This window comes from Lepisosteus oculatus, chromosome 25 (genome assembly GCF_040954835.1).
Source record: "Lepisosteus oculatus isolate fLepOcu1 chromosome 25, fLepOcu1.hap2, whole genome shotgun sequence".
NCBI lineage: Eukaryota > Metazoa > Chordata > Actinopteri > Semionotiformes > Lepisosteidae > Lepisosteus > Lepisosteus oculatus.
Genome location: NC_090720.1, coordinates 1,155,705 through 1,183,153, shown reverse-complemented (window position 1 = coordinate 1,183,153; position 27,449 = coordinate 1,155,705). Strand labels below are relative to the sequence as shown.

At 45.9% G+C, this 27,449-nt stretch overlaps 2 protein-coding genes across 17 annotated transcripts in view; one reads left to right on the top strand and one right to left on the bottom strand.

The window, feature by feature from the left end:
- The window catches only part of noc2l (NOC2-like nucleolar associated transcriptional repressor), an 87,269-nt gene that overhangs the window by 36,797 nt on the left and 23,023 nt on the right, over positions 1 to 27,449 (bottom strand). The window contains exon 2 of one of the 2 annotated variants that reach the window (XM_069183614.1): positions 10,154 to 10,233. In XM_069183614.1, coding sequence (XP_069039715.1) covers positions 10,154 to 10,161 — 8 coding nt within the window. In that variant the 5' untranslated portion in view covers positions 10,162 to 10,233. Of the gene's footprint in view, positions 1 to 1,087; positions 1,164 to 10,153; positions 10,234 to 27,449 lie in introns of those variants that run through there. The other variant, XM_015336991.2, reaches the window with a different exon arrangement.
- On the top strand, positions 371 to 27,449 carry klhl17 (kelch-like family member 17). 15 transcript variants are annotated; one of them, XM_015337001.2, is made up of 15 exons: positions 1,256 to 1,979; positions 8,719 to 8,848; positions 10,571 to 10,782; positions 11,747 to 12,008; positions 12,995 to 13,063; positions 14,102 to 14,223; positions 15,123 to 15,344; positions 18,779 to 18,895; positions 19,094 to 19,307; positions 20,084 to 20,228; positions 21,089 to 21,256; positions 21,783 to 21,871; positions 22,828 to 22,901; positions 24,063 to 24,244; positions 24,608 to 27,442. In XM_015337001.2, exons 4-15 carry the CDS (start codon positions 11,795 to 11,797, stop codon positions 24,834 to 24,836), a joined length of 1,845 nt encoding a protein of 614 aa, XP_015192487.1. In that variant the 5' UTR covers positions 1,256 to 1,979; positions 8,719 to 8,848; positions 10,571 to 10,782; positions 11,747 to 11,794; the 3' UTR covers positions 24,837 to 27,442. The 15 variants fall into 15 exon arrangements, 14 of the variants coding, with proteins under 14 accessions (XP_015192494.1, XP_069039720.1, XP_015192485.1 ...); XM_015337000.2 differs by having other exon boundaries at positions 10,571 to 10,788; XM_069183619.1 differs by lacking the exons at positions 1,256 to 1,979; positions 8,719 to 8,848 and adding an exon at positions 372 to 607 and having other exon boundaries at positions 10,571 to 10,788.

Here is a 27,449-nt window from a genome sequence, read left to right as displayed (position 1 = left end):
TATCTGAGAAAATCATGGTGATTTTCTATTAGCTGTGGGTCTGTGGAATAGATTTGAACTACTTTTGGAGAGGCACAATTTTTTTTGTCAGGAATGAGACTTTTTTCTGTCTAGCAGTGCACAGCTCTGTGTCTATTTGCAAGGAGGAAGTGATATAAAAACGTCAATACGATTACAAGAAAACAAAATAATAATGAAGAACGGCAATTTCCTATTACCTGTGGGTCTATTTATCTCATTTCACCTCGTTTTGAGGATGTACAAATTGTTGTGCTATAAATGTGATCCTGGTTCAGGATTATTTTTTCCCGAGGCAGGTTTTAGGGTACTTTTATTTTGAAAGGCGCTGCCAAGCCAGCGTCGCTCAATGTAGTTTGCATCACGCTGCTGTGTTGGTGTTGATGTGTTATCATGGGCTCTCTTCCGGCAGGCTCAAAACAAAGGACTAAATCCTTTTCAATTATCCTCGTTTTTTTTGCACGCAAACGTAAAACAGACGTTTGTATAATATTTTTTCCACAAGTCGTTGATGAAATATTTTTTTTAAAAGCTGGAAAACGACACACACAAAAGATTTGGCTTCCGTGCTGCGACGAAGAAACTCCGGGTGAGTTTGGAGAAAAGTGTTATTGAAAGATAATTCTGAAACGAATGCAATCTGTCTGTGTGTGTGGACATTTATACGAAGAGGTATCGGTACATTTTGAGGGGCTGCTGGAAAGGGACAGGAGTTAATTTTGAACGATGCTCTGAATTGTTAGTGTACGTTGTTTAGGATTTCAAGGATACGAAATAAGCAGCACGTCTGTTTGACCGCTCTGGAGCAGCGAACAAGCCGTGTAAACTCATCTTTGAAGTGTCGGTTGACATCACCAAAAAGAGGCACAATTCAGTATCATACTGGCTCGTAATGGGGAAACTGGTATCTCCAAATCATCTCGGACCTTCGTATCAGTAGGTCCAGTAACGTTAACGGCGACAGCAGCAACGATGAGTCCTAAACGTAATAAAAGTTAACAACGTGTACACACGACGCTGGGACAGGCCGTAATGATCACTTTAACTCCTGTAAGACAAAAATAGCTACTTGCAGTTTAAACGCATTTCAGCAGAAACCAGTATCCCGCACGGTTGCGCAGGTGGGCGCAGTGTAACCGACTGGCATCATTCTGCACAGCGCCGACGAATCCAGCTGTTCAGCTGTGCAGCTGTTAAGGTTCGCATCTCCTTCGTCTTGCCCGCGCGAGTGTGGCTTTGGCTGGAGATCAGCAGGATTCCTGCTATGACGTCAACGTCCTTGATTATATAGTGCCGTAATGTCAGTAGTTCACTCAAGGTGGGCCCCCCTGACGGGGGGGTGTGGGTGATCCAGGCTGCAGAGGGAGGGGGGTCTAACCCCGCTTGCACACCTGTCACGTGCCTCACTGCTGTGGAAGGCATACTGAAGCATGCGGGCAGCGCTGGGATATTTTAAAATTACCCTCATCGCTTTATTCACACGTAATGTTAGAGGGGGCGAGATCTTAATCTGTCGTTCTGCTTCACGTTGTTTTTGTTTGGTTTGTTTGGGGGGGGGGGGTGAGAGAAACAGAACAGCTGTCCAGCCGCTGTGAGATAACCTCCTTAAATGGACGGAACACTGTCGTCCTGCCTGCGTCTACGTCAACATCAGCACTAAAGTGTTTAGTGCTCTTCTGTCTTTGGCGGTTACGTTGTAATGTGTGCAGATGGCAGAAGGTGACTGTACGTGAAATGTGTAGCTTGCTAATAACATAGGCTGGTGTTGCTGGGAAAAAAAACCGCGCTGTAGCTGGGTCATGATAATATGTGACTGCAGGAATCAGAGCTCTACTACATTATTTTTTTATTGAATATTGAATGAAAAGGAGGGGGTGTCGACTGCAGATAAGGTGCTAAGAAAAGGAATTACCATACGGAAAGGCGTTCAAGCAATGACTGGACTCCACTGACATATGTATGTAAGTAGAACAATATCATTGAGAAACACTAACGGATGTACGGTGTGCTGTTCTCTCCACTGCAATAGCACTGCAAAAGCAAAACGAATGGCTCAGTAGAGGATATAAGACGTGTGCATTTTTTTTAAGGCAGCGGATAAAAGAGAAAATAATTGCTCAAGAGCTGATAGCAGACGATGCTTTTTACAACTGCAGTGTTGAAAAGGCCTCCCCTTGTTTATCATAGAGACATCTTTGCAAAGATGTGTAGACATAATTCAGTACACCTGTGGAAAGGGGGAAAAATTAAAACAGGACAGCAGAAACTGATGGGGATACCTCCTTCATTCTCTTTGCATCTAACACACTTTACAGAGAAACCTATAAGCCTGGGTACTTCACAGGCTAGGGGGCTGGGGGACTGCTTTTGGTCGACTCCCAGCTCTATGGCATTGCATTGCAGGCTGTATGTAAGGGACTGAACACCAGTTGGCCGATTTTCTGCTGTGTAAGCAATGCACTAGTGCTTCTGCTTGTGCCTGAACAGGCTTGTGCATTGCACGGCCAGAGCTCGGGGGGGTTGCCTGTGCTTTGTAGTAGCTGCTGTGTCTGTCCAGCCACCCCCCTCCCCAGATCACACAGTGCCGGTCTGTCCTGCGCGCTAAGGACACCTGCTCAGTTTTATTAAAAGACCGAGTACAATCTGGAACTGGTCCTGGGTGCAGCCAGTGGGGCATCCCGAGTCGGACCTCGCAGTCGCCTCTCGTCAGCTCAGCTCCTGTAAATAATTTATCCCCCTTCTCCGACTCAGATTACATGCAGCGGAGCGTTTATTGGGCAGGGGAGCTAATGAATATGTAAACCTCACCTCTGGTGCTACACGGGGGCCGATCGTGTCAGGTGTGAGATGAGACGTGATGGTTTCATTATTTGAAAGACCCAGGGAAATGAGCTTCGACATGCATGGCTAGGACAGTGCAGATCCAGCCCCCCCCCCCCCCCACTGCTGTGTGTAAAAAATAGTGCTGCTGGGCTGCAGCCTGGAAGGTCCCCACGAGCGTCAGGGTTCGAGTGTTGGCCACTGCTACACGAATCCATGAGCTGGCAACAGGAATTATAGCAGGGATTTCACCAGCCGTGCCATGCACCAGCCTGACAATTCACACTCCACAGAAACCTGAGTAGCAGCCAGTCAATCAAGAGAGCTGCACCACTGTCAACATCTGAATACAAAATACACAAAATAAACACTGCTCCGGTGGAATATAAGTTAGACGTGTGCATTAAGCTAGGGAGTTGTGGTTAACAGCGCTACTCTTACAAGCAGTACCATGGGATCTTTAATAACCAAGTACTCAGCTTTAACATCTTGTGCAAAGGATGGCTCTTCCTACAGCAGTTACAATTCAGGTTTTAAAATGCACATTTCAAAGATTGGTTTTGCAGGCTGCTATCATTAGCCATCACTGGTCTTTAAAGTTTTGCAATAATTTCCTTTTTGACTACTTAAGCAAGTGATTATTTCTATTAGTGTAATAGGTCAGAATCATTTGAAATAACAATTCCAGCCAATTTAGCTCTCAGGGACAACAGTTGGCCATTTCTAACCTCATTGAACCAGTTAATTTACTAAACTGCTCAAAACTTACGTGTTGCGTATTGATTATTTAAGGGTATCCAAAGAATTGTGTTTTTTTAGGATCAGGGCTGGCCGCCCCTGCTACAGACATTCTGACAGAGCTATGTAACTCATATCAAAACTTAATCTCTCCGTGCCGCATGTGGTTATTAGCAACCAGCGAAGCTCTTTTGGGGAAAAACAAAAACAGTCCCGACACCAAACCCAACAGTTGTTGTAGATGGCTTACATGCTATCCTATAGATGTCAGCTTTTTAAAATAATACCTGACTGTCGATTCCTAATGCTAAATAATTAAGAAGGGTATGAAAATGACTGGTTTCCTTTCCTGTAGTTACATACAGCTGCAGGCAAAAGGATAAATACGCTCCATCTTCAATAAATGTGACCCATTTGTTAAACTACACATTTGTTAAACTGCAATAAATACATAAGATCAGTTTGTTATAAATTTATTTGTCTTTGCAAATGGAAGTGACTATGCAGTTCTGCAACTCTAGGTGGTTTTCTTTGCTTGTATACAGTATGTAAACAGCTCGGAAAACGTCTTTTGACATGCTATACACAATCAGAAATTACAATGTACTGTATAAGCGCCACTGGTTAATTCACAACCTCCACTTGCGTTTTCTGCTATGATAACAGGTTTGAATCCTGTTAATACAGTTTAGCTCTCAATCTGTGGGTCTAGTTGCTCTTCAGCATGAATGCTCTTAAGGTTTCTGTCCTCTATACAGATTTATCTCAGGCAGCAAACCCATCTGGGAGAGCCAAAGACACAAACTCGTAGCTTTTTTCTTTTGTTTGTACCATTGTCAAAGTATCCTGAGGACGGCCAATAATTCACAGCAGGCAGAACGGCTATACTGTGTCCTGTGCTCCAAGAGACTAGCTTATTGTTTCCTTCCATTCTTGAGCTACGGATCTCCAGGAAAGAGGCATGGGGCTGGTTCCCATCATTTCTCATTTCCCTTATTCCTTTATTTAACACAAGATGGATAATTACTGCTATCAAGGTCAGACACCTGTTCCTGCTCATGCCAAATTACCGGCAAGTATCTTTATGGTTTAATTAAGAAGCCTGTTACTCCAGATATAAAGCACTGGCTTTGAGCAGCGCTTTATTACCTCCCAGAATGCATTTGCCGTCAATGCGCAATGTGCAACCAGTAAAATTTAATCAGCGGGTGGCATCAGCTGATCAGGAGCTTGACGAGGAGGGCTTATGCTGGGAGCAGCATTCTCAATAACCTGCTAGCCACCCTACAGAGCTGGTGTGTGTGCTAATAAGAAGAAAAAGAAGAATTCCATACAGTTATATAGAGCCCTTAAAGGGCACTCCACTCAAAGCGCTTTACAGGTAATCTGAACCCACCGCTCCACCCCCAGTGTGCAGCCCCACCTGGATGATGTGACGGCAACCAGAGTGCGCCAGAACGCTCCCCACACCCGAGCTCTCAGTGGGGAGGAGAGCAGAGTGATGTAGCCAGTTCAGAGACGGGGGTTATTAGGAGGTAAAGGACAGGAGGGATTTGCCCAGGACGCCGGGTTTAAATCCCTACTCTTTTAGAGGAGAGTAAAGAAACGCCCTGGGATTTTTCAAGACCACAGAGAGTCAGGACCTCGGTTTTACGTCTCATCCGAAGAATGGCACCTTTTTACAGTATAGTTTCCCTGTCAGCCCCATGAGCACTCCCTACTGGTCCCTCTAACACCTCTTCCAGCAGCATCCTTAGTTTTTCCCAGGAGTCTCCCATCCAGGTACTAGCCAAGCTCCCACCTGCTGAGCTTCAGTGGGCTGCCAGCTGTGAACTGCAGGGTGATATACTGTAGCTGCTGGCAATGTGTAGGCGAGCTTTGTTTTTAAGAATAAATTATGCTATTAAGAGTCCGCATTTCTCCTATTTTAAATTATTTCAGGCCTTATAACACACATGCTTCCCCGAGATGATTCTGTACCAAACTGCTGCTCAGTATGGTAAATTCTCAGAGATGAAACCCTCCTAAAGTCTTCCAAATCTGAATAAAAGTTTGCCTCATATTTTCTTGTTAGAGTAGCTATTGTGTAATTTATTTAATTTCTGTCAAATATTTTCTTGTTGGAGTAACTACGATTTCATTTACCAATATGCATTCATCTATACCTCTGAGTAGTCTGTTGTCTTATGTCTTTACTTAGCTTTAATTTTTGCTCCCTTATTTTTCGTCCACTGTCCACTAGGTTTCCCATCTGAGATTTTCAGATAGCAGTGTACGACTCCCCATCCCACCTTGTCTTGATCAGGTCACCCTAAACTACGTCAGATTTTTTTCTACCTTTTTTAATTTATTTTTGTACTTGTGGAGAGGTACTCCACTTGGGTTATCTGTGCCTCTTCTGCACCAACATGGAGAGGGCAGGCTCTGCACTCAGTGAGGAGAAACACAGCTAAAATAATTTGATGTCGCCCGTGGGGACACCATGAGCTGCACATAATACGACACTGAGCTCAGCATGTCTTAGACAGGCAGTGACCCAAACTTACATCACACAGTGATGTACCATTCAGGTGCCCTGTTCTGCTTCCTACAGAATTCTGATTTTATAGTCTGATATTCAGGATGGTGAAGGCTCCTTTTGTGTACTATGTAGAGCCAGATATGGGTGCAAAATACTCCACACTCTGCTCCTGTGTGATATCAGATTTTTTTTTCCTGTGTTTTTAAAAGGATTGTAGCTAGCCCTCCCCATGCCGGGCCCATCTCATATAACTACAGACCGGATTATACTTCTAAAGGATTGAAAAAGCTTTTTAATCTAGAATTTAAAAAAAAATTAGCACAGCCTCAACACTTTTGGATTACAGGAGTATTAAACTGGTGTTCTATGAAAGTCTACAAAATGTCAGCTTATTGAAGGGAGATATACTAGAAATAATACTTGGCTTGCAATGCCTGTTCGCAGTGTTACCACTGCCACCTATACTGACATAAGAGGCCATGTGGCTCATCCAGCTGAATCCTGAACAAGGCCAGTGTAATGGAGCAAAGAAGTGCTCCACTGGGTTGACCCTGTCTGTAATGCAAGAGGATTTTGAATACTTGGATCAGATCCCCTTGCAGTCTTCTCTGCCTACAGAGATTGAAAGAGATTTTTTTAACCTGTCTGTGTAGGGAATTCCTTTAAGCCCCAAAATGCAACCCCTGGTGTTCTGATTCAACAGCAGTGATATGTCTTGTTGCAAGGTGGTGACCCGAATTGTTCAAAATATTCTTAAATGAGTTCTTACTAACGATTGTACAATTTTAACATACTATCCCTTTATTTTTTAAAACATTATTCTAAGCAGGTGTGAGCCTGGCCAGTACCTGGATGGGAGACTCCTGGGAAAAACTAAGGTTGTTGCTGGAAGAGGTGTTAGTGGGGCCAGCAGGGGGCGCTCACCCTGCGGTCCGTGTGGGTCCTAATGCCCCAGTATAGCGACAGGGAAACTATACTGTAAACAGGCGCCGTCCTTCGGATGAGACGTAAAACCGAGGTCCTGACTCTATGTGGTCATTAAAAATCCCAGGGCATTTCTCGAAAAGAGTAGGGGTGAAACCCCGGCGTCCTGGCCAAATTTCCCATTGGGCCTCACCAGTCATGGCCTCCTAATAATCTCCATCTATAAATTGGCTTCATTACTCTGCTCTCCTCCCCACTGAGAGCTGATGTGTGGTGAGCGTTCTGGCGCACTATGGCTGCCGTCGCATCATCCTGGTGGATGCTGCACATTGGTGGTGGTGGAGGGGAGTCCCCATTACCTGTAAAGCGCTTTGAGTGGAGTGTCCAGAAAAAGCGCTATATAAGTGTAAGCAATTATTATCATTAATTATTAAGTTTTTTTTAATTACTTTTCTAACAATTTGTTTGACATTTTTCCCTTCCACCACACTGACGAAAACCTGATCAATGTTGATACATTTTCCTTTTGCCATTCTCTGGAACCTAGAGCAGTAACTTTGTGCTTTTGAAAACCATGCATTACTCTGTTTTCTTTTATTTTTTTCAATAACCAAAGCAGAACACATTAAATTCGTCATCGTAAACTGTGATCTGCTGTGCTGGTCCGGCTGTTTTCAGAAGAGCAGTTGAGTAAGCTGATGAAATCCCAGAGCCAGACAGCGTAGGTGTTGCAAATGTTAAAAAACTACATGGGGGCTGGATCTGCTCGTGCAGTTCAGTTTTAATAATTGAAGAATATTTTTTCCCATGTAATCTCTGGGTATTTTGAAACCTATGAACGTACCATAGCTGTCGCCCCTGAAAGAGGAAACTGCTGCAGAGCTCGAAACAGATGGGCTTGGACCAGGACTGTACTGTCCCCCCTGTCCACAGAAACGCCCAGCCTTCTCTGCGCTGTGATGCTGCGCTACAGCGATTTGCAGAAAGACTATCACTACTACGGTCAATCAAACCTGGCAACCAAGCACTTACAAAAGAAAAAAAAAAACTTTCACCTCAACAATGATTTGTACTCACTGCAATACTGTGTTTCAGCACTCAACGTTGTGCTGTTGAGCTGCACAGACCAAAACCCGATCTCGAGGTTCTTGTTTGAGCGTGGCAAGCAGAAATTGCTCCTGACATTGACTGTCTGTGCCTGCCAACACCTGGTTAATCCTGTTCTCTGGGCTCTAGGCTGCAGATAACCAAGCTTAATAAAGACGCATGGAAGCACACATTGCAAGTGGCTGAGTTAAGCTTAATGCATGGCTGAAATCACCCATAATGTACAGCACCTTTACATAACTGTTACTGCAGCTCCAGCAAACCACAGCCACGTCCCACAAGCAAGCCCACTCCCTGCCGCTGGCAGTGAAGGTCTCCTGGCCTGCACTGTAGCTCTGATTCGACTGATGGACACCTCAAATTACACCAGTGCACCCCAAGGGGAGTCCTACCTAGTGACCCCTCCTAACAGCGGTTACATGGGGGCATAATACCTCCCTCATTCTCATTAGTGTTGCCTTGAAAGCAAAAGCCGTTCTTTGTACTGGAACCGTAAGCACTTATTAAATTGGCATGGTGCAGGGATATTTTACAGCAGGTGTTAAGCATAGGTAGCTGCAAAGGCAAATAAATGTTCTCTCTTCCAACAGCTGCACAACACAGAGATGAACAATGAAATGTCCAACCGAAGTCACGGAAAACAATGGCACAGTGCACTGACAGAATGTCTGAAGTTTGCAATTAAGCCACCGCATGAAAACACAGCTGCTGGTATTCAAAGTGAGCAACTGATGGGTTTAAAATAGGTCGTCGCTTGAACAAAATGAAAATGAAGGGCACCGATCAGTTGGCAGCAACAAGGCTTCTGCACACAGTGTGCTGGATAACCTCTGAAAAGGTCATGGAGGAAACACTGTTCATTGGAATTAATCAGCATGAAATCACAGCCATTCACCCCTGCCTTCAATAGCCCCTGCACACTGTTAAAGGTCCCCACGCCAGGCAGAAGTCAACCACGTCATGCCCTGTCCCCCTAATTTCAGTAGTTTGATTTGTTGGGTTACATTTACTGGGAGGACTGGGAGGGCATTGCGCTGAGGGAAGAAAGTGAGGGGAAGTGATCAGTGAACTGGCAGCATGGCTTCAATGGCTATTTGCTCCAGTTTTCTAGCCCTGCATAAAAAAACATTTTGTAAAGACTGTGCCAAAGTACAGAAATAACGTAATAGGTGGATTTCACTACGTTGCCTCCCGCTAATCGTGCGTTTTTTTTATAATTAACCTTCACGATTATGGGGAGCCAATTATGCTCAGCGGTTCAAAAACGACCCCAGAGCCCCACGCAAAAAGGACACTGCTGTGAGAGCAAGAGAAACCTCAGCTGGATGTGCTGAATTCAAAGAAAATGGATCCTGGTGGCACTTCGGCCGATAGGTCTAATTACCTTATGTGATTAGTTTCACAGACTAACTGCCATCCACAGGCTAGCACGGTATACACACTGTGTGCTGTTTGCTCTACATGAAGAACTAAGAGGCTTGCTAGACAGGTAGCCAATTACCTGGCCACTTGGAGTCCTTTTCTTCAAATTCCACATCTCCATTTCTGTTCTTTCTGTGGCACACATTTCACATTTCATTGTCGTCTGTCCTTAGAAACATGGGGCTTTGTGCTATGAATAATAGATCAAGAAAGCACATGAGCAAAGAGGTGTGATTTCTGTCAGCTGACTCAGCAAAATGGGTCTCTTTTCATCCTAAGCGACTTGAGAAAACACATTTTTCACAAACTTAAATCAATATTTGGTAGTATACTTTATTTTTTCTCCTATATTTATCATCCTCACAGTTTTTTGTTAAGGTGGTAATAGTTTACTATAAGTGGTAAGCTATTTCATTAGTTTCAACTTTCCCAATTAAACACCACCTGTTCAAAGCTCATGACCTGAGCGTGATCTCTGCACCTGAATGTTGCTGAGCCGCCTGATGATGCTCCTTCCTGCTCCCCTTACACTCAGGTGAGACAGTTTCATGGGTGAGGCTGCACCCAGCATGGGGAGGCGTTTTGACAGTGGGCAGCGCTTACCTCTGCATAAGATGTGGACGTCATGGAACATTCAAAAGGAGAAGCTCTCACGTTCTTTGGAATCTCCATGAGCCCCTCCCCTAAGCAATAAAAAACAAAACAAGTTAATGCTAGAAATCTTTTTTTTAAATGCTCTTTTAAATGTGTGCCCATCATGGCTCCTAAGACAGCTTCAAGTGTCACCAAACTGGCCTCCCCATAGGTCCAGCCACCCCCACCTGTTCATCATTAATCTCCCAAGCCTCTGAAGAACACGATGTACCCATTAACATGTCCACAGCAGCAGCATAAATGCATAAAGCAGTAAAATAACAGAAAAAAACGGGCTGTCTATTTTAGACGCCACCTTATCGGTCTGCTGTGAGTGGGTGCCGTGAGAGGCGATTCATTTTTTATAGTGTTTTTTTTTTTTTGCAGGAGTCAGTACAGTGAGCCCTGCCTGTGTGGGAGTAAAAGCTGAACACGGTGTTCCCTGAGCAAGAAAAGCGAAAATCCCTGCAAGGGGTTATTTTTAGACAAAACAATGAACATGCAGTCTATCAATAATAAGATACATTTTGCTGGTTGTGAAGACTAACTGAATCCTGTGTCGTGGCGAGTCCAGATTCTGGATCTGTTGCTGTCATGATGTAGGGGTAATGTATTAAGGCATTACAGCTAATAATATTATGACGTGTATACAGTGCAATAATTCTTATTCCTTTTATTCTCAGCATCCAAATTTCTCTTCGTAAGCCTTATCTATGGCTTCCATTATAAACTCTAGTTCCTATTCAGAGCATTCGGATCTGGTGGAAACGAAAATAAAACTGCAGATTTTGCAGGTATAAAAATAAACCTCTTGCTTCAATAGTTTTTCACCTTTCAATAGTGCACACCTTTGTTTTGATTAATTCAGTGCCTGGAAATCAATCGTTAAAGATCAAAGTCATGTTTTGAACAATACTCTGTATAATTGGGTTTTTATTTGAAATACAAATTCGGAGATGTATCGTAATTACAGGAGCATGTTTTCACCTCACCACCTCACCCACCCCCATCTTAAACTGTCAAGGTCTGGAGAAAAGAAATCAAATTACCTTGAAAAGAAAGACAACTGTATGTGGGTAATTCCAGATGTCGTGTTTAGTCTGTGGCTTTCAAATCTGGCTAACTGGTGTAATTGCCAGCACTAGGATTCTGCTCACTGGGGACAAGTGTACTCCATTCAGAATTGTCCTATACAGTAGTATTATGTCACTGGCCCTGCTTACCAAAGAAATCTGCTTGCCTGCTGGTGTCACTAGGTAACAGGTAAAACAATCAGAACAAGACCAGGGTGTGAGTATCTGCAGGAAAACAGTGGAAGTGTTGTTTATGTTTCCAGCATTAAGGTCTCTGTGCAGATCACTCAGAAAGATTACCGCAGTGAAACATCCTGATATGCTGGAGCTGTTTTTTTTTTTTACCAATATACGACTGTGTTTTTACTTTTTCTGCTTTTTGCATGGTACTGTATGTCCGGGAAAACCATCATAAGGACGTTGCGTTGTTGCTTTGCTTCATGTGCTCTGCTGTGTTTGTGAATTTAATCAATCGATTGATTGTCTGCAGTCGCAGAGAGTGAGGCCAGGGAAGGATAAAGCCCCCGACCGCAGCCCCATGATGGAGGGAGGAATGCAGCTCCTGAACCGCGACGGGCATAGCGTCTCGCACAACTCAAAGCGCCACTACCATGACTCTTTCGTGTCCATGAACAGGATGCGGCAGAGGGGTCTGCTGTGTGACATCGTGCTGCACGTGGGAACCAAGGAAATCAAAGCCCACAAGGTTGTCCTGGCCTCCTGCAGCCCCTACTTCCACGCCATGTTCACAAGTAGGTACCCCATGGTGCTACAGTTTACTGATGTGTGGGGCTCAAAAATGTAGCACTCCCGTTGCACAGTGGTTAAATCCAGTCCAGGCTTTATTATGAGCTGCAGGTTGTGTTATCTGTCATCATCAGATATTGGATATTTTTTAAGGCTTGTTTTCACTGTTCTGAGTAATTTCGCTCAAGACAAAAGTTACCAGAATTGTTTTTCTGCTTGTGACATGCAAAATGGATCACGCTGTTTCCTTGCTGCTCCCCAGTTTTTGCTTTTCCTTGCTAACATGTGATGGCATGCACTTCTTGAAATAAGAAATCTTTTATGCGATATATTTTTTACAGTGCGATAAACAGATTCATACCACCAGCAAGCATGCTTTCTAAATGGAAGGTGCTCTTTGTTCATAAAGAATAGTGAATTTTTTTGCAGATTAAAATAATTCATATTGATTTGGCTGTTGCTTCTGTCCAAAGCAACTTGTATTTGTACCCATTTATACAACTTGGTATTGTACTGATTCAGTCTGAGTGAAGCACCTTGTTCAAGGATACATAAGCAGTGCCTTACCTTGGACTTGAACCCATAACCTTTCAGTTCCAAGTCCAAAATCCTGCTTTCCTAAACCCATAATCCCAAACGTTAACCATGCTGGTCCACAATCCCAACCACATAATCCCACTATCTTTACCACGCTATTTCACTATCCTAACTTACCCATGTTATTCCACTTTATGAGCAACGGCACAGATCTATGACTTTTAATGCAACATATTAGTATAATGGCAGATGTTCCATCCAAGACCCCTATAAAAGCATTTTACGCTAATGTCAGCAAGCCTACCTGCTCCATACTCATGCAGTCTAATTCTGTGCTCGGATTGGAGAGCCTCTTACGGCCTTGATCCTGGGTTTGTGTGTAGCTTATCTAGAATTTTACTTCCTGCTTCCCTTTCATTGCCATTCTTCTGTTTTGTTTTCTTTCATGACGTAGGTCACCTGGTGTGGTGTCTTTCCCTGCTCCCCCCCTCCCCCCTGCACCTCAATCTAGAGCAGTGTTGGGGTATGTCACTTTCCTCTGCACAGGGGCTGCTGAAGAACTGGGGCGCATGTGTATCTGCCTGTATCTTGGAAGTTTGTCTTCTAGGTACTAGGGCTTTTGCTGGGGATCAAGACCTTTCTAGCAGAGCAGGATTTTCTTACAGTGTCTGCTTACTGACACTATAACCCAGCAGTATCGTGCAGCTTGATCTCTGTATGACAAAGACCTAAGGAACAAAGAGCAAATTTAATTTTAAAGTGCTCTTGGTGCTACAGAAAATTAAAAAAATTTAACAAAACACAAATATACACTTCAAGCAGCTTAAAAAAAAAAAGAAATGTTTAAAGGCATCAAGAGTTTCAAAATTCCTGGCGATTTGTGATTTGAAACAGACTTCCACAGATCCAGTACTGAACGGTATTGTTCATGAAGTCGACTGATGTTAAAAATAGAGTGCCACTCCTCTCTCCTAAACAAAATATAAAGGCTGTGTTAAAACAAAGGCAGTTCCTGAGGGTTCACTCATAACCTGGTCCTGTATGCAAGCAAGATAGTGGCAGGTACCTTTCTCCAGAAGTGGGTTCGGGGTCACTAGGAAGCCGAGCTCCTGGGTCACGGGACACAGCATGAAAAGATGCTGTGTCTTAAAGCCTGATCCCTAGCAGAAGCCAAAGTGTACACTCACAGGGCAAGGTATAAGTCCCGCAGTCAGTAATGTGCTGGGCCTCTGTAAGCAGTAGTGATCACTTACACCTGGCTTGACACGCGATGCACACCTGCAGCCCGACCCCGTACAGGGTCTTCATCAGCTCAGGCCGTGATGAGGGAAAAGGTGAGTGGGGTTGAACTGCGTGTTTCACCAGTTCTCGGTAGGAATGGAGAATTGGGGGGTGTGGGGGGGGGGGGGAGGATGGGCATTCCTAATATTCTGGCCTGTGAGTGGATGTGCAGTATCTAACTAAATAATACCAAAACAAAATCCTGACGGGTCTTCTTTACAGCTTGTAATGTTGATGCATTTTTCTGTTCTTGTTGTCGTCGTTGCTGTTGCCTCCACAGGCGAAATGTCAGAGAGTCGGCAAACTCACGTGACCCTGCACGACATCGACCCCCAGGCGCTGGAGCAGCTGGTGCAGTACGCCTACACTGCTGAGATCGTGGTGGGAGAGGGCAACGTCCAGGTGTGCACCGTTTCTGTCGTTTAAAGGAACAGAACAGCGTTCCCCTGTTGTGTGGATGGATGTTCACGATGGGGATATTTGGTGGGTGGACAGTGGGCAGGTCAGGACAGGCGGACAGCTCACTGCTGAGGGATCCAGCACATTCAGTATCAGAGGGCATGAGTTCGCCATTCAAACAGCATACGCTGTAGTCAATTAAGCCATCATCTGGGACAGTGCCAACCCTTGAGCCAGAAAAGATACACATCACAATTATTGCTGTTTCCACTCCGGGATGAATCATAGTTTCATACAGTGCTATGTGTTGGGAGGAGACATTGTTATGGCTTCTGACTAATACATTGCATTCGTAGATATAGGTCTGCCGCCTTTTTACATTAAAGCTGGCGTGTTTAATCTCTGCCAGTGTGACTTCAGGCCCGTGCTGTGATGTCCGGTGATAATTAAGATGTACAGTTTACAGTGGTGCTGCGTACACTGTGTGTTCTGCAGTGCTTTCCCACAGCTCCGTCCACAGGATGGCAACAACGCCGAGCGCTGGAGAAAGGCCCGCTTCTCCCCCCTTGACCGGGCCGGGGGGGGTGCTTGTCTCAATGCCAGTACAGTTTTATGAACGTATGCACCGCAACAAAGCTGAGAACTGCTGGGCAGGGGGTTGGCGATTCTGTCAGCAAGATCCTGGAATTAACCTAGACGACAGCTTGCTTCATATACAAGTATTTCTCACTGGATTCGCTGTAATAATGAGTGATCAGCTCGAACAGAGAAGTGAAAGCGAATTAAGTGCACGTTGTTCACCCCTGCCAGGGCGCAGGAGCAATCCTGATCTCTGAGCAGAGGCTCCCGCTGGCTGAGCTCCCCCTGGTCTCCCCTCACCTCTCCCTCATCTGCCTTCGCAGACCCTGCTCCCCGCTGCCAGCCTGCTCCAGCTCAACGGCGTGCGGGACGCCTGCTGCAAGTTCCTCCTCAGCCAGCTGGACCCCTCCAACTGCCTGGGCATCCGGGGCTTCGCGGACACGCACTCCTGCAGCGACCTGCTCAAGTCGGCGCACAAGTACGTCCTGCAGCACTTCGTGGAGGTCTCCAAGACGGAGGAGTTCATGCTGCTGCCCCTGAAACAGGTACAGGCCTCGCCTGCCTCCTGCCTGCTTGTGCCCGTCGACGTGCGACGTTTAAGCTGACAGCGTATGTCCGCGTTGGTCTTGTTCGAGAACTCTACGCGCGTTTGCAAAGCATGGCACGGTAAAGAAAATGTTGTGTCATCCGTGGATTATTACCTATTCGGGTCACATCAGCCTACAGACTGTCTCAGAGGCACAGGGCATGAGGCAGGACAGCACCCTGGAGGGCACAGGTGTCTTTCTGTTATTGCTCAGAAGGGCCAGACATTGACGAGCCTTTGAGAGAGTGCAGATTGAGGGTTTGGGGGCTTTAAGGCTTTCCTGTATTACTTGGACTCCTGGGGAAGAAAACAAAAACATGAATGGAGATTAAGGGATCATGATTTTATCCTCTTTAACATGAAAGGAACCTTTCAGTATGGGGCTCAGGTTACCCACGGTAATCACTGCAAAGTTGCCAGAATTCTGCTTTTAAGTTTTGATTTAATTTCATGTAGGAAAACTGCAGTTATGCCCACACACACACAAGGTAGAGGGGTTAAACCAATGTTAAAGAATACAGCTGCATTAACATAAGAATGTTTACAGAGCCGAGAGGAGGCCCATGCAGTTCATTTTGCCGCTGGTAGCTAATTGACCCCAAGATGTCATCAAACAAGGATGTTTCATGGATGAAGCTTTGACAACTTGGCTGGATAGCTTGATGCAGATTTCCACAAACCTTTGGGTAAAGGTGTTCTCGTTCCCAGTTTAAAATGCTCTTCGCCATACTTTTTATTGCGTCCCAGTTTGTACTTTGCTGATCCTGAAGAAGTCTCTGGTGTCAACAGTGTTAGTTCTTTTGGCAATTTTGAATGCTCGAATCAAAGGCACCTCATATTCTTCTGTCTTCAGGGCTAAGGAGGTTCAGTTCTTCCAGGCTGCCAGAATGGGATATTCCTTCAAGCCCAGGAGCACATGTTGCTCTCCTCTGGGGCAGTTTCAGAGCAGAAATATTTAATTTTGTAACATAAAAGTCCAGAACTGTACACCACCTTCTAAATGAGAGTCTTACGAGCACAATGTACAATTATAAAAGGACATAATTTCAAAGCAAGTGAGGAAAACAGTGAAGAGAAAAAAACACTTGTCTGAAGCATGACCAGATCCCAGAAGTGCTTAATGAAGGTACAGCTCCAGGATGGTCTTTCTACATTCTGTCCTACAGCTGCAGAACCAACCCAATAATAATGAAAGGCGTCTGAGATCCAAGACCTACAACAGCATGTGGAGCTTGTGCTGGCAGAGCTCTGGTGAGTCAGATCTTGGAGAACATGACCTACTTACAGAAGAGAGCAGTAGCAGAAAACCAGACCACTTCAGTGGCACATTAGTCCACATGGCAGGAGCATCGCAGGCAGCTTTTTTGGCCAGTTGATTTTTCCCAACGTACACTTAGGCGTAGGAGAAACCACTTAATACATTTCCTGATCTTCATGCTGGAGCCGATATAGGGAACCATGGCAGAATACAGGCTTGGTCCCGTTGTTTTCCAGTTCCACTGCCACAGCTGTGCAGACAATAAGAACTCAGCATCCAGAGCAGCTTCAAGGGGTACAGGGGCCCCCTGTTCCCCCGAGAGAGAGAGACAGCCCTTTTTCAGAAGACGGTTCTGTTTTGTTACCCGAGGCCAGGCAGGAGGGGCAGGGGCGGATGTGTGTTGTGCTCTCGCCGTTCGTGACCGCTCTCCGCGGGAGCAGTGCCAGCTCCCAGGGGCGAGGGGGCACGCCGCGAGACCTTCCTCCTCCCCCGGTTGTGAATAAAAGAAAAGGGGTACAAGGATCACCCACGGGGGCATCGTCGAGTCCGATTAACCCCCTGCGCCCCCTCTTTCGTCAAAATGTTCAATGGTTTCCCTGTCCCTTCCCTCTCCGATGCGTGAAGCAACTGAAAGTGCGTTGTGTTCTGTGCGTGCTTCTCAGCCAACCAGTATCCTAGCAACAGCTGACAGATGCGTGTTTTCTTCCTCTCGCAAGAACTGCCCCTCGTGTCAGCGCCACCAGAGGACTCGGCTTTCATGACAGGCTTCGGTTTAAAGGCACTGCGATTATTATTATTTTTAAACTGTTAAGAAGACCCCCAGTCCCGTTGCAGTGACAAGTTCGTTTTCATTTTTCTGACATAATCTATAAAGTTACGCAGCCCCTTCGTCTAATGCAAGGCAATCAGTGTTCTGGAGCTCTACGTCACCGAAATGTTTATGAAAAGGTAAGCGTTCAGGAATTGTAAAACTGCAGTTCCGAGTTAAAATAAACAAGTTACAGGTTCTTACTGCTGCTGTCTCCTGTATTTCCATGTTCACTTTCCTTTTTAAAAGGTAAATTTTCAGACCACTTAGCCAAGAGTACAACACACCTAATATTACTGTCAGTTCGGTTCTGAATGGAGCCAAATAAGAAATGCTTTTCTGTGATTTCTGGGATTGTTAATGAAGTCAAATGCAGACCAGGCACTCTGTGCACAGATGTTGCTTCCACTTAGCAGCAAGCGTTGTGATTCCATTTATCACGACACTGTGATTCATCATCCCTGCCTCTAAATCCACAGCAAGTTGTTTCAATTGTGCTGCACTGTAAATTCACTCTGGATGAATTCCTTAAATCTGCTGAAGCATGATTAAACCCTGTTGGACATATTTAAGAGTCTTCTAAGATTAATATACATTATCATTACACACTGAACTCTCTATTCTGTTTTATTGTCTAATGGCACTGTTTTTCCCTTTTTTCTATAGTAGACACACAAATACCATATCCTAGCAACATTTAAAACAATCAGTCCAGTTCCCAGGATTAAGAATTATTAATGAAAATTAATTTAAAATTATCCAGTCACCTGTCACAGGTGCAGTTTCACTGCTGGGATTCAGTGACATCATCAACCACTTAGTACCAGGAGGAGCATGCAATACTCTAATTACGTAATAATAGATAATGAAGTTATAATGTTTGTGCCAAGCAATAATAAATGAGGGTGAAAGACTGCACACTGCACAGTGTAGCGTGGGCCTGAGTCGCTGTCTGCCTGGGGTTTCTGTACGTTCTCCCAGTGTGTGTGGGTTTCCTCCAGGGGCTCTGGTTTCCTCCCACAGTCCAGAGACATGGGGAGCCAGAGCCTATCCCCAGCCTGCAACGGGCACAAGGCAGGACAGGGTACAACCTGGACGGAATGCCAGTCCATTGCAGGGCAGACGGACACCAACACGTCCACACAATTTTCCCGTAACAATTAACCTACCTGTACTGGATAAAGCGGTTAGAAAATGACAAGGAGGTATATCTGTCCCCATAAAAGTCCATTACACCATACTCCAGATCGTGGACAGACCCAGGCCTGTGGTAGCACAGGGCGTTGTGGGTTTTGGCAGTACGTCTCAAGTGTGCCTCTTTGCCCAGGTGCTTGACCTGATCTCCAGTGACAATCTGAACGTCCCTTCGGAGGAGGAGGTTTACAGAGCTGTGCTGAGCTGGGTCAAGCACGACATCGACGGGCGCAGGCAGCACGTTCCCAGGGTGAGTCCCAGGCCAGGAGTGGACTTTAGAATACCCCATGTTGGGGGAAAAGAGCAACGTGTGTCGTTTATCCAGTGTTTCGAACTCACACCTTGCTCCCAGCGACTTTCTCTCAGGCGCTGACCTCCCAGGATTCAAAGCGGCGCAGCCTGGGGGGTCAGAGGCTAAGGGGGTGCCCTCTGTCTCCGTGTGCCGCAGCTGATGAAGTGCGTGCGGCTGCCCCTGCTGACGCGGGACTTCCTCATGAGCAACGTGGACACGGAGCTGCTGGTGCGGCACCACTCGGAGTGCAAGGACCTGCTCATCGAGGCCCTCAAGTACCACCTGATGCCCGAGCAGCGCGGCGTGCTGAGCAACAGCCGGACCCGGCCGCGCCGCTGCGAAGGTGCCAGCCCTGTGCTCTTCGCCGTCGGTAAGGGGTGACGGAGGAACCCGGCCTTAGGCCCCATCGGGAAAGGCGATTTGCTTGGAGTGCAAGTTGAGCGTCGGTTGCGAGCCAAACGTTTCTAGTTCGCGCCTGGGTAGCATTGCTGTGACCTATGATCTGTGACCTGTGACCTGTGCCCACAAGTGAAAAATACAGTTTAACTTTCTAAATGCTAAACTCTCTTACATATTGCATTTAAAACCAAAATAAAATGATTGTTTCAGCCAGACATCAGTGGTAATTAAGCTTGCGGGGTCTCTCCTCTCCACCGGGTGGCGCTGGCGAGCCAGCAGTCTGTCCTGTTAATGAATGGCTCTGCAGAATCTGTGGAATCGCCACTGGGGAGCTGGGTCTTGAACAAACATTCAGCGGTTCTTAACTTGGACGTGCATTTAACACGAAGTAACTAACTGGAGACTCCACATTTGTAAAGAGATGAGAAGAAACCTAAAGGCAAAGTCCACCCAGTGGCTAATTACAGAATTCGTAGCAGATGGCATCTTCCGCCCACTGCAATCCCAGCAGGATGAGGCGTGGTTTGTAACTGCAGTTTGGAGTTCGGAGTTAAGAGGAGGTGCGTGGTTATTGAAGTCTCTGATGCTCTGCTTGACTCCGCTCTGCTCAGTGACTGGCCATGATGCAGCCGTGTCCTAAGAGAGATGATGTTGGCAGAGGCTCGTGATGAGACCTCCGCTGCGTGTTCAGCCTCAGGGCCCGTAGGTGTGCCAGGCAGAGAGTGACTGGGGTGTCGTTGTGTGCAGGGGGGGGCAGCCTGTTCGCCATCCACGGGGACTGCGAGGCCTACGACACGCGGACCGACCGCTGGCATATGGTGGCTTCCATGTCGACGCGGCGAGCCAGAGTGGGTGTGGCCGCCATTGGGAACAAGCTGTACGCCGTCGGAGGGTAAGAGGGCAGGGCTTGCTCCCCCATTGACCTGCTGTCTGCTGCACGTAGCCTCATTCCAGTCCAGCTTTCAGGTCTCCCTGAATCATCCACAGCCGAAGTTGTCTGATCAGGCCCATGATTAGTTTAATTAGGTAAATAAAAAGGCAGCACAGTGGTGCAGTGGTTGCCTCACTGCGCTGGGGCCCTAGGTTCAGTTCTGGACCTGGGGTGCTGTCTGTGTGGAGTTTATATGTTCTCCCTGTTTGTGTGGGTCTCCTCCGGGTGCTCCGGTTTCCTCCCACAGACATGCTGGTAGGTTAATAGGCTTCTGGGAAAAGAGTGTGTGCGTGTTTGTGTCTGCCTGCCCGACAATAGACTGGGTGTACCCTGCTTTGTGCCCGTTGCATGCTGGGATAGGCTCCGGCTCCCCCACAATTGGATAAAGCAATTATAAGATGGACGAAAAACAAAAGCTCTGCTGGAAGAAATATCTTTAGGACATACAAGGACCAAAACTATACTGTGCATTGAATTAAAAATAATACTTCTGAGTAAAAAACCATTCAGCAGATTGCTTTTACAGGATAACTCTTGATCTCGCATTCCATGTAAATAAGTCACTGCATGGCAAATGCACTGCCAGGACACACGCTTTTAACACAACATCCAGAATTTTATTTTTCCTCTTAACCAAGTCGTGATAAAACACCCACGAAAGAGGTAAGTCATTTGTGCTAAAAATAGCTGGAGTTCAGTGTTTTAACTTTTCACAAGAGCTCCCTCTAGTGGTTTGGAGAATGTCACGTACAGGTAGAACCCTGCTGCAGAGCTCCTAGGTCATGTCTTTGTGTGGCTTAACGGGCTCTTGCTTATTTCAGGTACGACGGCACCTCAGACTTGGCCACTGTGGAGTCATACGACCCCGTGACCAACTCGTGGCAGCCTGAGGTTTCCATGGGAACGCGGCGCAGCTGTCTGGGCGTGGCTGTGCTGCACGGGCTGCTCTACGCTGCAGGGGGCTACGACGGAGCTTCCTGTTTGAACAGGTATGCCTTCGCCGAGCCTTTCTGGTGCTGCGTGGGGGGAGCACTGTATTACATGTAGGATACACATGACAAGCCTGCTTAGCAGCGACTGGCTCTCTGCCCCCTGTATCCGTTAGCACCGCCACACTGGCTGTGCTGACCGGCTCTCTGTGCCCTGTATCAGTTAGTACTGCCACACTGACCAGCTCTCTGTGCCCTGTATCGGTTAGCACTGCCACACTGACTAGCTCTCTGTGCCCTGTATCTGTTAGCGCTGCCACACTGACCAGCTCTCTGTGCCCTGTATCTGTTAACGCTGCCACACTGACCAGCTCTCTGTGCCCTGTATCTGTTAGCACTGCCACACTGACCAGCTCTCTGCCCCCTGTATCTGTTAGCACTGCCACACTGACTGCACTGACCAGCTCTCTGTGCCCTGTATCTGTTAGCACTGCCACACTGACCAGCTCTCTGCACCCTGTATCTGTTAGCGCTGCCACACTGACTGCACAGTGACAGGGTCTCTGCGCTGTTCCTCTCCCTGCAGTGCTGAAAGGTACGACCCCTTAACAGGCACTTGGACGTCCATCGCTGCTATGAGCACCAGGAGGAGATACGTCCGGGTGGCAACATTAGGTCAGTGCGAAGACCACAAACATAAAGACCTTGAAAACTGCATTGGAACCCCATTTGTTACAATGCTTAGCTTTTGTTCAAATTTCGAAAATTGAGTCAATTATCCTCATACTTTTTTAAAATTGTGTTTTATTTGAAGGCTTTTATTCTAGAAAATTGTAGTTAATAGCACAGTAAGTCGGATATGCTGTTTTAGGTTACTTTCATTTTTAAAGGTGTGTAGGATGGAATGAGGTTGGATTAACCATGAACAAAAGATACAAGATCTTTGAGTGAAGGGTGGTTGTCTTTTAAGAGGGCACAGACTTAAATTGAAAGTCTTGGTCTTACAAGGAGACTCAGAAGTAAGAAGGATAGTAAGTCTTCTCCAGTGGTAAGGTGGAAGGTAGGAACCCCCTGGTGGACAGAGTGATCACGGCCCTCAGTTAAAGCTGTAAACCCTATTAAGATAAAATCACTCTATTGGCCATATACATTTTCTTGCATTAGGAATTCGTCTTTTCACATACCCCAGCTTGCTCTCCATGAGACAAAGACACACAGACAGGTAGAGAGCAGCTGGGGGTCAGAGCGCAGGGTCAGCCATTGTACAGCGTCCCTGGAGCAGCTGGGGTTAAGTTGCTCCGGGGCCCAACGGAGTAGGATTCCTCTGCCGGCTGCAGGATTCGAACCGGCAACCTTCCAGCCACGGGTGCAGATCCTGAGCCAGAGAGCCACCCCACTGCCCTTTTTTTATCCTCCTGTCAGTAAAGCTGAGAGGACATTTCACCTCTTTGAATGTTGCCAAAGAAACAAGAAGACTTGGCATCGATTTGGAAGAGGCACATATTTTGAATTGCATTCAGAAAGAGTGGTGCTGGGGTGGGGAGGGCTGTGTGTGAAATGAGTAAATACATCTGACAGTGCTTGCAAAGAGCGGCTTAATTCCATATGTGGTTTCTTTTGTTTCTCTACAGATGGGAATCTCTATGCTGTGGGTGGATATGACAGTTCTTCACACTTGGCTACAGTGGAGAAATATGACCCTCAGGTAATGATATGACCACAGGCAGTCATCACCTGAATACACCCTTCATTACTGCCAACAGTTATACAAATTAATTCCTTTTTGGACTCTGTCCATAACGGACTTAAAAAAACCCACCTGTCTCAGTGTTAGGAGCTGACCTCTCCTTTTGGTCCACATACAGAAATTAATTTAATTAAGATATCAATTTAATCCTTTGCATCCCACAGAGATTAATTTGATGTGGTTAGAATATCCATGGTTCAGGAGCCAGGAATATTGGTTGGGATTTGTACTCCCTACAGGCCTTTATTACCAGAACACCTGGGTAATTTGGGAATGTAAACGTGAGAGGAATGTGACGGAAACATATACTGCAGACATTTCCAGGAATTCCACTGGATGCTCTTGCTGTAGTATTAGGATTGATAACCTCTGTAGAACCTGTTTGGTGCTGCCAGTGGTTCTGGTGATCCAGTAGGAGTCACACTACGCTCTGGGCCAGAATTTCCAAACCACTGCCCCATTACGGTGTACAGGGACATCATATCGTAGGGGATGCCACCTGTTGGATGACTACTTGGTCGTTAAAGATCCCAAGTCAGTGTTCATAAAATAAGGGATTTTAATCCTGCTGTATTGGCTTAATTCTTCATTGGGTTTGAACAATCTGGTCTGCCTGAAGTCTCCCTCCCCTCATCTGCTGTGCAGTGGGGCTCCTGTGTGTCATTGAGGTGGGGGGCATACCTCAGTGGTGGATGAAGTGGGTCCCCCCTTGTCTGTGAAGCATATTAAGATCCCCTGGGATGAGGAACATTTTATAAATGCAATGAGTTCTACTAAAAAATGATGTACGAAGACAGAGATGAGCACCACCACATTCTAACAAGGAGCAAGATTCACAGATCTAAATGCAACTTATTTTATATGCACAGTAAAATTCTGTGTTTGGCCCATACTTAATTCACACACACTGCGAAATTCTGTGTTTAGCCCAAACACAGACCAAGATTCCAGTCCACAGGAGACCCTGGGTTAGAGAATCCTAAGAATCGCACAGGCTGAATGTAGGTATGGGCCGCACGGGTATTTTCAAAGGCTGTGAAACACAATCACCGGTGTGGCAGTAGAGAAGCCACATCACTTCCCCCCGGCCCTCACTGCCACCCCGCCTTCTCTGCCCAGACCAACACCTGGACGTCTGTCGCCAACATGATCAGCCGCCGCAGCAGCGCGGGCGTGGCCGTGCTGGAGGGGATGCTGTACGTCGCCGGGGGCAACGACGGCACCAGCTGCCTCAACTCCGTGGAGAGGTTCAACTACAAAGCCAACACCTGGGAGAGCGTGGCCCCCATGAACATCAGAAGGTACCTGCGCGGCCTGCACTACAGGGTCCTGCCTATGAGCTCTGGTAGTGCCACACGGTGGAGCAATAGTCTGCAGTAAAAATAATGACAGATTATTTTTCTGGCAGCTCAACAGGAGGAACCAGACGTAGGAGTCTGGTGAGATCTGGCAGAAGTTAATATTAAACTTTATGTTGGTAAATTTACCATGAATTCCCATCGCAGGTTTACCACAGTCTGTGCTATGGTCTCCTGACAGAAAACCTCAGCTAAGCTGCCATCGGTGACTGCACCAGGGTTACAAGGGCCTGCTTCTCAGTAGCTGTGCTGTGCCTCAGTCCATGTGTCCCCGAATTTAGCCCCCCTCTCTCTTGCCCCCCCCAGGAGCACCCACGACCTGGTGGCGATGGACGGCTGGCTGTACGCAGTGGGCGGCAACGACGGCAGCTCCAGCCTGAACTCCATCGAGAAGTACAACCCCCGCACCAACAAGTGGATGGCCGCCTCGTGCATGTTCACGCGCCGCAGCAGCGTGGGCGTGGCCGTCCTGGAGCTGCTGAACTTCCCCCCGCCGTCCTCCCCCACCCTCTCCGTCTCCTCGACCAGCCTTTGACAAAGAGTGAAGTCCCGGCTCGCCTCCGCCGGCCTGCCCTGCCTGGCCAAGAGGCGGAACTGCTCCGTGTGACGGGGGGCGGGGGGGTGGGGGGGGACACACGCCGCGCGCCGTGGGGTCCTCCGCGGCTCGGGCGCGCGGGCTGCCCTAAGTGGACAACTCGAGGCATTCCTCGGACAGGTCACAGTCCAGATAAAGAGGAAGACGACTGCCTCTGTTGGAAGGCACTGTCGACTTGGCTCTTAAAGCCGCTGTGCGCGTCATCATTTACAAGTACTGTAGTCCTGAATATTTACTTATTTTTTTAATATCTGTTCGTTTTAAATGAATGTCACGAGAGTAAGATGAATGGTCCTACTTAGGAATGTAGCAGTGACAGGCTGATTCTGCCATGCATGCTTTTACTGAAATTTTGTCCTCTCTACAGAACTTGTTGGCTGCAGTATCGCCATGCCCAGGTAGGTGGCGGTATTTCGCAGCAGTTTGAGAGACCACAAGGAGTCTGAGCTGGTACGGTCCAGTGCAGATAAACACTGGACAAGACTGAAAGAAGCTCCACACTCACTTGCACCGGGACTTCACACCTGGTCGGGACCAGCACTGAGGTCTAATGACTAACTGCACACCCACAATCACTGGCCAGGTGTGGTAGCATTAGTGATGACCAGGCCGAGTCAAGTCTCAACAGCCATTAAAAACAATAAAACACAATCCCAGTGCACTACACCATGCCCTATATGATTTTTATAACTTACAGCACAGACAACAACTCAGAACAATAGTCAGGAATTACAAAAGGAACAGTGTTCGCTATTGTGGGTAGTTGGTGATCTTTAAAGGCAGGTTTGCATATTGCCATAGAAATGTGACAGCATGAAGTTTGCGAACAAGACCAGGCCAACTGACTCCTCTAGATCGTCTGGTACAGTAGCTTGTAACAGCAGTGTTAAGGATGTGCCAGCCTCTTTTTGATGTTTGTAAAGGTATGAATGTTAAGGAAAGAAGAAGAAGAAAAATATAAAAATCTCTATTACTGTGTGATGTGTATATACATATATTTAATTCAGGTCTGAGAAAGGACATATCTGAAACATTATTTATTAACTTGCATATACATACTGTATCTATACTTGTAAAGTTTAGAGATTTCGTTACTGACTTGTATACTCCTGGGTAATGCTGTAGGAAAGAGATTTATGGATCATAAAGACTTTTACATTTAATGAGACTTACTGAATTGATAATAAAGATATAAATGTACAGTTTCTGTCTTGGAAAGATGTAGCATAGTGGGGGGAGACAACATTTTCCTATTTATTTTTTCCCTGGTTTACATGTTAAATTGGTAAAAGCAGACATTTCAGTAGCATTATTAGTATGAAATGACTGCTTTTTATTAATTTAGTTAACTATATTGCTCGTACACAAATGTAACATCCTGTTTTTCTGTCGTCTCATTTAAAAATGTTTAGCAGGTCCACATTTAATGTCTATGTGCAATCAGATCTGCAGTTCCTGTCCATCTGTCAGTGCAAGGTTGCTCATTTCAGTTACTGATGGAGAAAGTAAACCATAGTGGAGCTGTTGTAAAGGAATACTCATTCATGATGTATCTCACGTGTATTTTAACCAGCATGTCACTTTATTTTCGAACGCACTCCAGAAGTATTACAAATGAAGTGTCTCTTTGGCTTTCGTAACATTACATCCCTGATATTAAAAATAGTCAGCAATTTCTCACATATGGTGAGGTCTCCTGAACTAAGGATGTAATTGAGTCACGACAGTGACACTCTGCAGGGAGATGTTTTGATTAGCATGACCATAGAACTGCATAGGACTCTCCAAAGAACAGGCCAGGGTTTGTTCTTAGTACTTACAGTTCTGATTAAAACATTTTTTAAGTTGAAATGTAGCAAAGTGTGTGGTATGTCTGTAAGCTCCTACAAAGTTACTTTTTCCTTTTTTTCTAAAGCTTTTTGGCTTTCTTACAAAACCACTCTTAGGGGAAAATAAGTTCGGAGTGACAGCATTCACTGTGGTAGTGCACAGACATGCCCAAAAAAAATATTTAACTGACTTTGTTTTCTCTTTTAGTATACATATTACTAAATTAGAGCAGTCTGTGTTAAATTGTATGTTTTTCTTTATTCAGGGTAACACCGCACCTTGGAATGCAGTGCAAAATACAGAGACTGTGGCCTTTTTCTTTGCGTAAAAAAAAGTTGATGGGATGTTTGCTTAATGTTGATGTCATAGTGTCTTTTTGAGTTATAATGATCACATGTGAAGTGTACTGTTTATTTATATGTAAATTATGTTGAGCATATTTATGTGAAATCTTTTATTGAACTTTGCACTATGGTTCAAAAAAGAAAAAAGAGCAATACACACTAATGTGTAAAGTGAAATAAAAGTGGTTTTCTTTTCAAGAACACAGTACGTTCGTGAATGTCATTGTCCGAAGACATGGTCTTCTAAAGACAAGAAATAATTACAGGGAAAAACCACAGGTCTCATTCTAAACATTCTAAAGATTTCAATTCTGAAAGATTATTTTTCACGTACTAGATGTCAGCTAAGCTTACATTTTAAATTAATTTATACCCAGAG